The following is an 11023-nucleotide window of genomic DNA, read 5'->3' on the forward strand; positions in this document are numbered from 1 at the left end:
GATTTATAAGGCCAACATTGCTTTAACCCATTTATGACTAGCGTCTATAAAAAGGCCTTGGCAAACAGCGTAGACCCAGATGAGACGCCGCATGATGCAGCGTCTCATCTGGGTCTGCGCTGTTTGCTTAAAGGAATTTCTGTAAGAAATATTCTAAATATAGAAATAAATATACTAGACATCCCTAATTTTGGAAATAAGGTGATCGTATAAAGAAGGATGGGAGAGTCCACTAGGCATAAATGGGTTTAAGTGAGTAATGTTTGAAAAAATTCGCGACAACTGGTATGGAACAAAGTTTGAAGCAATGGCTTACAATACTCGGCTAAATTATGTACCGCTACTGCCAAGTTAGACTCCACTGGTCAGATTTGGATGGCTGCGTCGGCCAATAACGAATTTACAGCGCGCTATCGCTTTCAGGCATTTATCAATCCCGCATCTCTTACATCGCATGAGGCAACTGAATGGGTGAGAGATTTATAAAAATATACTGCATCTAACAGATATTTTTCATCATTCTTGATTCATGACTCCTCTTCAAAACCTATGCCGTATTATAATTCATGCCAGGAAACCGTCCCGGACGGTTTCCTAAACTGTATCGGACGGTTTGTTGTCTACAAAATAAATCGCCCGGTACAGTTTACAGACGACCGAGCGGTTGAAAAGTATATAACTGTCTGGGACAGTTTAGAAAACCGTCCGGGACGGTTTATAAACCGTCCCGGACAGTTAAGAATAGTTTTGGACCAGTTCGTACACCATAGATTTAACGAAATATTGATACGATTGCGGTGTATACTCTCAACCTCCGCGCAGAGATTTGATGGGAACCAGCATAGATGGATCAGATCATTGCCTTCATAACCAACCACCTGATGATAGCCTAGCCCCTTGGTACAATGATTTTACCGTTGTTATTTTAACTTTTTTATTAGGAAATTATTTTTTGTAAAACGAATCTATATAAACGTATACAATATTTTCAAAATATCAAAGAAAATGATGCTACTTTTTATACTTGAGAAATCAAACCAATAAAATAAAATCCCACCAAATCTAGTAGGATTTTCTTGTGATGGCAGAGATTGTATGTGAGAGAAAGGACCGACAACTCTGCGTGGAGATTGGTATACTCTAGGCGGATAGGAAAAGCACTTTGAAGGACTATGTAAGTCAAATGGTACAGCCATACAACTTAAATATCCACAACAGCACTGGGTGCTTACCATAGATTTTAATGCTTGGTTGCCTCACCAGATAAGCAGTAGATGAACATTTAGGACTGCAAGCTGATGAAATTCTTGAGCACGCGTCTCTGATACTGCACTCCTATTCAGGATATGTGACTCAATACCTGTACATTTGAGCAGCGTTCTGAAAGCACTGGGCTTAATGCATGTGCGTAAAGTGTCGTTCCAGATTAGCCTGTGCAGTCCGCAGAGGCTAATCAGGGACAACATTTTCCGCTTTTATGTTATTTTTAGTTTCAAGGAAGTCCCTTCTTACCGAAAATCAAGTTTAGGCGGAAAGTGTCGTCCCTGATTAGCCTATGCGGACTGCACAGGCTAATATGGGACGACACTTTACGCACATGCATTAAGCCCAGTTTTCTCATAACGCGGCTCATTTATATTTCGTACAGTTTATGACATATATAACTATTGAGATACCGTTTCAAGATAGTCTTTAACTTGCAACTGAAGTGTACTGCATTATATCTAACGCATGTACGTGATATGTATCAGCTAATAGATAACATAGATTGTGTCCTGGGTTGGAATGACAACCGCTGAATATATATATAAATATATATATATATATATATATATATATATATATATATATATATATATATATATATATATATATATATATATATATATATATATCTGATAAACCACATTTGTATCATTTATCTTAATATTTCATATCAACAGTTTGTGAATTACTTTACTTAAAAATGGAGAAGACTGGATTTGGACCATTTAAAAACGGTTGAAATTACGGATATTTTAGCTTTTTAACTCATCGGGCACGACGTGCCCATGTTGAGCAGCCGTGATTACCATTTGTCCGTCGTGTGTCGTCCGTCGTAAACATTTACCTTGTGAACACGTAAGAAGCCACATTTATTGCCCAATGTGCATGAAACTGGGTCTCATCATTTATACAAATGACATTCAGCCGAGTTCGAAATGGATCACATGGGGTCAAAAACAAGGTATAACAAGGTACATTTTAAGAAAATATTTGTCAGCACTCTAGAACCGTCAGTGTTGTTTCCAATCATCACAAAACTTGATCAGAATATTTTGTCAAATGTATCACTTGTAACACTGTTCACACATACGTGATTTAGCTCTGTGCAACTGTACTTGATTTGAGTTATTGTTACACAGGACCTCTCGTGTGTCGTCTCGTTTTCTGTGAAAAAAAATGCTGCGTTCTCACAATGAAGACTTTTTTTCAGCCTGTCTTGACAAAACTTGCAACTTGTTTGACAGTAACATATTGCTTTGTAATTGGGTTATATTAAACCGGTGACTTCAGAGCTGGTACATGTCCACTTTTCAAGCAAAATGCATTTTCTTTATAAATACCAAACGCAGTTTTATGATTTCAGAAACATCAATATTATTTGTCTTTTGTGTTTGCAAAGTATTCAATTGTCATTATGAATTGGTCTGAGCATAATTATAATTATCACTTAAAATTAACCTGACACAACCAACTTGTGCATACTTATAAAATGAGCGAAATGATAGGAACTAGTCATAGTATTAATGAAATGGAATTCTCGAAGGCATGGCCCCTACAGAATGGAAATAAACCCTGTTTAACAGTTTGGCAGTTCGACGAATATTTTAACGCATGAATTACCAAGCCTAAACCAAACTCGTGTTTTATGTATACAAACAGAGTTCAAATATGAAGACCCAGAGTTCAGAGTCACGGACGAAGTTAGGAAGGCCTTTGACGAATGTGGATTCATCATCGTCAGGTAAACCTTTGTGTTTGTTCGGATTTTTGCTGTCAAACAGAAATGTTCTCATTTGAAGACACTCAATCTTCTCCCTTTTTCGTTGACACGCTTAGCCGAACATAGCGGAGTACAAGAACTAAATACGCAGATAAGTTTGCCAGTACTTTATTGTTTAACTCAGAGGTAGCGTGAACAATGTCGAATATATAATTTCCTGACCAATTCGCACACAAGTTATGAGGCTTGCTTGGGATTTGAACTCAAGAACTCCAGCTTCACATTGCTGTTATCTATCGGACGATCTCTCCAAGCCCGTCAGGTACATTTATAGCCATTTTAATTTCCGAGTAAATTGATATATGCACATTTCTTAAATTTGATATTTCCATTCTAACAGCATTTAAGTAACTTATGTTTAATGCGTTTTGTTGATTTATTCGCGCGTCGGTCAGTTTTTTTTTAGTCAAGCTCCACTTGTAAAAAAATTATACATGTTGGCTAAAGCTAACAATTGTTCATAGTCTAACGTACATATTGTTCATAATCCGTGGTGAATTGAACCATTTTCAAAGTTAACACGAATTGTTAACTGTTTCTGCAGCTTTAAGCCACATGGAAAAATTCATCACAGCCATAAAATAGAAATCTGTCTTCATCTTTAACCACGATGAACTTAACCAACGGCCCCCTTTTAATTAATTTTGTTCAGTTTTACAAGTATTGGCGCATTGTTTTCCCGGACAGATTTGTTTTTGTTTGGTTTTTGATTTTTTTAGCAGAGATGAAACATTAACTCATGTTCGCTTTACTATAGGGAGATCGTGAGTTGACGGTCATGAACGGATCTTTCTCAGAGGCACCATTAACCCATTTATGCCCAGTGGACTCTCCCATCCTTCTAAATTGGATCAATTTATTTCCAAAATTAGGGGTGTCAAGTATATTTATTTCTATATTTAGAATATTCCATAAAGAAATTCATTAAAACAAACAGCGCAGACCCAGATGAGACGCCGCATTATGCGGCGTCTCATCTGGGTCTACGCTGTTTGCAATGTCCTTTTTTAAGGACGCTAGGCATAAATGGGTTAAAAACTTCAAATGCAATGCCAATGTGGACACTGGCATTTAATATTGACAAATGTTTTACACAAATGAAAGTGCTCGCCCTGATATTTGTTTGTATATTACAAAAGCAACAAAAACAACATACAATTATAAATAATAATTCCACGTTGATTGAAAAAACACCAACACTATTGTTATTTGAGATCATAAATTGTTTTATATAAAGTACCTTCCTGCATTGATTATCGTGTTGTTCTGTAAGAGGCTTGATGGATGACGTGGAGACGGGGAAAATAAAGAAATCACTGGAGGAATATGGACTTGTTGAAAAGTACGCGTACGGGGTAAGTTGTAGTTAAGTCATACATTCGATTGGGTCGCGTTCTGAGAAAACTGGTAATCCGCACAGGCTAATCAGGGACGACACTTTCTGCTGTTATGTCATTTTTCGTTTAAATGAAGTCTCTTTTTACCAAAAATCAAGTTTAGGCGGAAAGTGTCGTCCCTTATATAGCCTGTGCGGACTGCACAGGCTAATCTGGGACGACACTTTTCGCACAAGCATTATGTCCAGTGTTCTCAGATTGCGACTCAAATATATATTCATTTATATGATGCATTACAATTATATTACATGACGGACAGAAGAAGTTAAATATTTTGGTTAATAATAAGTTAATGTTTTTACACGAACTAAATAGCCAATGACGTTAAATGAACCTTTTCACAGATTTTCATATTTTGAAAAATTCAATTTACTATGTTTACTAACAATCAATAATGTTCCTAGTAATCTTAACAAATTATAAAATCAAGAAAAACGTTAAATAGAATTATTGCCTAATCCCGGTTTATACTCAGGACCTAAAGAAGCTTAAGCAAGAACGCTACCACTGCGCCCCGCAGGCTTATATGAAACATAGTGTCTGAGTACTCAACATATTTTCAACTTATCGAGGAAAGGCGTTGTAAACATTATATAATACCAGGTTTACCGAATGTTTATCAATCATTTATTGAGTCACGTTCTGAGAAAACTGGGCATACTACATGTGCGTAAAGTGTCGTCCTAGATAAGCCTGTGCACTCCGATACTTTCCGCATAAATTTCGATTGTTTCTAACAAGAGACTCATTTAAACAAAAAATGTAATAAAATATGAAAGTGCCGTCCCTGATTAGCCTGTGCAGTCCAATCTGGGATGACACTTTGCGCGCATGCATTAAGCCCAGTTTTCTCAGAACGAGACTCATTTAACCTATATCTTTAAAACATTTCTCTTCGCCAGGGGTGTTATTTTGCTTGTGTAAACACATACATATTATAAACATTTTGTTAATATGCCAATGATTTTGACGATTGACATTATACCAAACTGTGAACAAGGACTTTAACGGACGATCCGCCGTCTTTATACTATTCTTCTTTTGAAAATATTTGAAAAAACAAATCCACATGCATAACGTTATACATAAAGATGTAGCTTCATTCTAAGCGGACACAAATTATTCGAGTGTCAGTAACTCAAGTTTTATATATTAGTGTTATGAAGCATTTTTCTACGTGCTACGAGCATCTATTGCAAACAAGTTTTTGCCACAAATGGTCAGGTACCAGACGCGGTTGGACGGGAACCGAAGGTGTTGCTATGGTGTTACACCGGAAATGACGTTTTGGGACTTGTTCCCAGGCTTGAAAAAGTGGCTTCCACGGCTGAACAGGTGATTTTGTTATAAATAACAGTTGCACAGATAAGCATGAAGCAAAATGTGTGCATGATTTTAATTTATTTATATATTTAAAACATGCATAAGTTCGAAAGAGGAAAGATGTAGACTAATCTTAATACTTTACCCTTGATATGGCAGCAAGAACAAAGCAACAACTCACCCTATTAAACTGTATAGATCTATAAAAAAAACTAAAGAAAACCAAATTGCTTGAGTTATATGTTATTACGATGTTGCGCATACGCAGTTGCTGGGCGGGGACGAGTTGTACCATTATCACACCAAGGTCATGATGAAAGACGCGCAGAAAGGAGGCAGCTTTGAGTGGCACCAAGACTACGGGTATTCAAAAACCGTATTAAATACAAAAATACTAATTTAAATAAACATACATAATACAAATGATTTCCAGTATTAAAACTGGACAATAACGCTAATTTAATGACGTCATGACTTAAAAAAAATTAAATATCTGTGAAATACTTACGGCCAAATCAGCCTTTCCATGGAATCTTAGCTTCAACTGATAGATTACTTACAGCTTTGATCTGTTATTCTTCTTTGAAATAAATGTTGGAGTATGTTATAAGCGTTTATGGAGAAGTAATAATAACAATAATAACAATAATAATAATAATAATAATAATAATAATAATAATAATAATAATAATAATGATAATAATAATATAGTAATATAGTAATTAAGTAATAGTAGTACTAGTAATAGAAATATATCAGTTGAAGCTAAGATTCCATGCAAAGGCTGATTTGGCCGTATGTCTTTCTCAAACATTAAGTCTCTATATATAATGTACCTACCTTTTTCAACGACAAGATACTGGTACAAGAACGGAAACCTTCGACCGGACATGATTAGCCTGTTTCTAGCTGTGGACCCATGCATACAGGAAAATGGAGGACTTCAGGTAGTGTTTTGTACTAAGTTAAGACCTTCAAAACAAAATACTGATGTTTTGTACTAAGTTAAGACCTTCAAAACAAAATACTGAACACGTGTATTGAAATCTACATGAAAACAATCCCTGTATGTTTGCCTTCTTTTTTCAGTCTCGTATAGTTTATGAAGGTCTCACCCACGTGTAAATTACATATGCATCAAATAAAATCAAATGAAGTGATCATTCTATACAGAATTATGAAATAACGTTAATAATTCGCATCTATACATTCCAAAGTAGATGTCAATCCTATGATTAAATTAACATACATTTATATATACCTTGCTGCTAAAAGGAGGAATACTAATTATTAAAATTATCAAACATGTGTTACATGATGAAAATCACACTAGTTTTTACTTTATACTGTGTAACATGTGTTTTGCATTCTTTAAAGTATAAATAACATTCGTATAGTATGTGAAGTGCAAAAACTGATAACGTTTTTATCATTAAGTAGCATGCTATCGCAGCTAATTTCACAAAAACAGGGATTGCAATGAAAACTATAAAGCTTGTTATCATCATTGAACAATAAAACCCTTCTTTTACTGTATACGCTATAAGGAACAATCCCCGTCTAATTCCCTAGTTATCAGACATTGATTTGAATTCATTCATGCCTAGCGTCTAAAATAAAGGCCTTGGCAAACAGCGTAGACCCAGATGAGACGCCGCATGATGCGGCGTCTCATCAGGGTCTGCGCTGTTTGCTTAAAATAATTTCTGTAAGAAATTGTCTAAATATAGAAATAACTATACTAGAAATCCCTAATTTTGGAAATAAATTGATCCAATTTAGAAGGATGGGAGAGTCCACTTGGCATAAATGGGTTAAACATGGATTACAGTTTCAACTCCATCACTACATACAGGGCATATTCTTGTACATAGCTCTCATCGTTCATATCGATGGGTTTCATGTCTTATGGGCACAACGCCAAATCTGAACATAGTAGAGGCAGATTTGTACAGATAGGGAATCAAACATTAATATATTTAATATTTTTATTAATGTATATAACTTTAATATATTTCGAACTTTCAAAAACAATAATTTGAAACATCTTTATGTGCTGAGCTTTTTTAAACCAGTGTTGTTCACACTAAAAAACGATGGAACGACATTTTTATATCATAAAAAGCAAGACGCATGGCACGCAGTGGCTATCTTTTATTGTTATATATTTGGTTGAAATAAAGATCGTGTACATGAATACTAATACAATTGTATGACATACTCCAAAGGTTCTGGTCGGAAGTCACTCTGGAGGAAGGGTGGACCATAACTTTGACGGCGGTCAGCAGGGGGCCGACAAGGAGCGAGTGGAACACCTGAAGAAGATCTATCCGCACTGCTTCGTCAACCTTCAACCAGGTTATAAACTTAACCTATGTTATCGACCTTCAACTAGGTTATTAACTTTCAACTAGGTAATGAACCATCTAACAGGTTTCAATCTTTACCCACTACCCAGACAACCTTCAAGATTATCCATCAACAATTAAACCTTCGACAAAGTTATCGAACTTCACAACATAAACCTTCAACTAGGTTATGCATATTTGTTAAATAAACTTGCATCCATGTAGTTAAACTTCAACTAGTTAATAAACATTCAATTATAAATACAACCTTCAACCAGGTAATCGTCATTCAATTAGGTAATGAACCTTCAACCAGGTGATTGATATTTATCAAAGTTATCAACCTATGACCAAGTAAACAGCCTTCAATCAATTAATCAACTTTAACCCTGTAATTAACCTTCAACCAAGTTAACAACTTTCAACCAGTTAATCAATTTCCAACTTCGTATACAACCTTCTACAGGAACATGTAGTATTCAACCTTCAATCAAGTAATTCATATCCAGGTTATAATTTGTAAACCAGATTATAAGCCTTGAACTTGGTCAATAACTTTCTACCAGCTAATCGACATTTAACCAGCCAAACAACCTTCACCTTTGTAAAAAGTCTTCAACCAGGTAAATAACCTTTAACCAGACAATAACTATTATACCAGGTAATATCAAACCAGGTCATTTATTTCCAACCAGGTTATAGCCTTCAACCAAGTAATCAATATTCAACCAGGCATAAACAATAATATGTAAATGTTATTGTACACTCCAAGCAGTGCGGTACCCTATGTTATGGTTACGCATGACAGAGTTGCGTGATAAGGTACACATTTCTTGAAAATACAATACTTAAATTGGGATACCAAGAATTGTTGCTGTATTTGAATGATTTCTTTGTGTTTCCTGTATATGTTATTTGTTGGCCAATATGCCAGTAAAACTATTAATGAAAGGATTTATTTGAAGACGGGGGCCTTTAAGCATGCCATTCAATACAGGTGACGGCATCATCTTCCACTGCCTCCTGCTTCACAGCAGCGGCCCTAACGACAGCGCCATGAGACGCTGGGCGTTCAACTGCTCCTACAACAAGCGCAGCAACAACCCTGTGAAGAAACATCACCATCCGTTTTATCATAAGCTGGACAAGGTAAGCATGGACCATGTAGTACAGCGATGGACATACGCAGGGTCGCACTGGCTAATGACCCTTAAAAGTTAGAAATATGTTATATTACAAGAGATTTTAAAAGAACGACTCGATGGTTGAAAACTAAAGTCAAAATGTTAGTTACCCAAATCATGTATTTGCACAATTCGTATAAATCTAGTTTGGAATAGATGATAACTACTCGTTGTATAATAAAACGCAAAAGGTAGTTATACAATAATATTTACTGTTTTATTAGGAAAATTAGTAAAAGTTGACTGGATAACAAACTTTGTAGACTGAGATCGTACACAGGTTATACTAAACCATATACTCATTAAAATAAGGAAAGAAAAAACTTTTTTGGAGTAAACGATGACCACCGATTGTGTTATAAGCTGGAAATTGAAATAATTAACTGTTAATAATCACTTGTTAACCGACTTGACGGTCGGTCGTTGTATACTAGTAATCGGCAAGAAAGGTAGTATTTAATGATGTAACAATGTTCCTGACCAAAATCCTGTGGAAATGCCCGAACATACATGTATTATTAAGACGCGATAAAGCTTTTAAAGGTAGACTTAGAACGCAGTTATTTCTCTTCATCTAGCAATAAACAACGAAAAATATAGCTGTGTCATTTCACTCGAATCCATTAAATTTGTTGGGCATCAATGTTTAAGACTGTTATCTTTATACATTAAATATATATTTCCGAACTTAGATCGATCGATCAAACGATTTAAGTCAGTTCTGCAGCTGTATAAACGGCTAGTAGCATTGTCCGTATCTAACTGAAATACACGTTTTTATTGTCGAACGTAGGTCGGTAACAACGTCCTCCGTGAGTGCGATAATTACTGCGAGCCAGAAGGAAAAGAGTTCGTGGACCCTTCCACTGACGCCACTGTGAAAGCGGGGTCAAAACCAGCTGAACAATAAACATATGATTAAAGCCCTTGTAAACCGGAAATAATGGAATGGTTTTTAAACTGTCACGAGTTCTAATGAAAGAAAACAATCCTGTATTTCCCTGAAAACTATATATTTGTTAACATTAAATAAATTTGAATACGTTGATATTCGAAATTACTTAGTGAACATGCAATATATACTCTACTGTCCCCTTGGTGCGATCGTCCTGTACTTACTTTGCTAAAATAAAATCGTGAATAGAAACGAAACTCAGTGACTGGTTGAATTCATGTGATATTTCAATCTCTTGCACGACGGTTACATTACACTCACCTCTGTGATGGGCTCAGAACGGACTATTGTTATGAAAGCGTCTCATTCATGTCATGATCATACCAAGCGTTCATCATTGAGGTAACAGTATACTAAACAATATCTTGCACGACGGTTACATTGCATTCACTGCATTAAAGAAAACCATCTCATACCATGATATCTTATATCAGTCTTAATTCATTATTATAAAATTGATATGGCTTTTTGTTGTTAAGAAACCAACATACATACACACGTCGAAGCAATTCCTAACGTCACTCAATAAACATTATGTTCAATTATTTTCATATGTAAAGTGCGTGGAATGATTCCATCTGCGTAAATGGGCAATAAAATAGTTCCAAAGAGTTGCATTAAAACTCGCAAGTATTTGCACGATTTATCGTACATTTAAAAGTCATATTTCTTCATTTAATGCATGCGATCTTAAATATCCAATCAAATATACATTGAATGCGTTTGTTCGGTTTTAGCTATTTTATAGACAAAATGGCGTGCTGAGCCTT

General features: G+C 35.5%; 1 protein-coding gene across 3 annotated transcripts; it reads left to right on the forward strand.

Moving 5' to 3' along the window:
- Positions 1-1866: 1866 nt before the first annotated feature.
- On the forward strand, positions 1867-10450 carry LOC127838421 (L-proline trans-4-hydroxylase-like). 3 transcript variants are annotated; one of them, XM_052366186.1, is made up of 9 exons: positions 1867-2000; positions 2926-3007; positions 4320-4401; positions 5668-5778; positions 6035-6129; positions 6623-6713; positions 7995-8124; positions 9112-9263; positions 10092-10450. In XM_052366186.1, exons 1-9 carry the CDS (start codon positions 1967-1969, stop codon positions 10206-10208), a joined length of 894 nt encoding a protein of 297 aa, XP_052222146.1. In that variant the 5' UTR covers positions 1867-1966; the 3' UTR covers positions 10209-10450. The 3 variants fall into 3 exon arrangements, with proteins under 3 accessions (XP_052222146.1, XP_052222145.1, XP_052222147.1); XM_052366185.1 differs by lacking the exon at positions 1867-2000 and adding an exon at positions 2026-2227; XM_052366187.1 differs by lacking the exon at positions 1867-2000 and adding an exon at positions 2097-2237.
- Positions 10451-11023: the final 573 nt, after the last annotated feature.

This window comes from Dreissena polymorpha, chromosome 7 (assembly GCF_020536995.1).
Source record: "Dreissena polymorpha isolate Duluth1 chromosome 7, UMN_Dpol_1.0, whole genome shotgun sequence".
Classification (NCBI taxonomy): Eukaryota; Metazoa; Mollusca; class Bivalvia; order Myida; family Dreissenidae; genus Dreissena; species Dreissena polymorpha.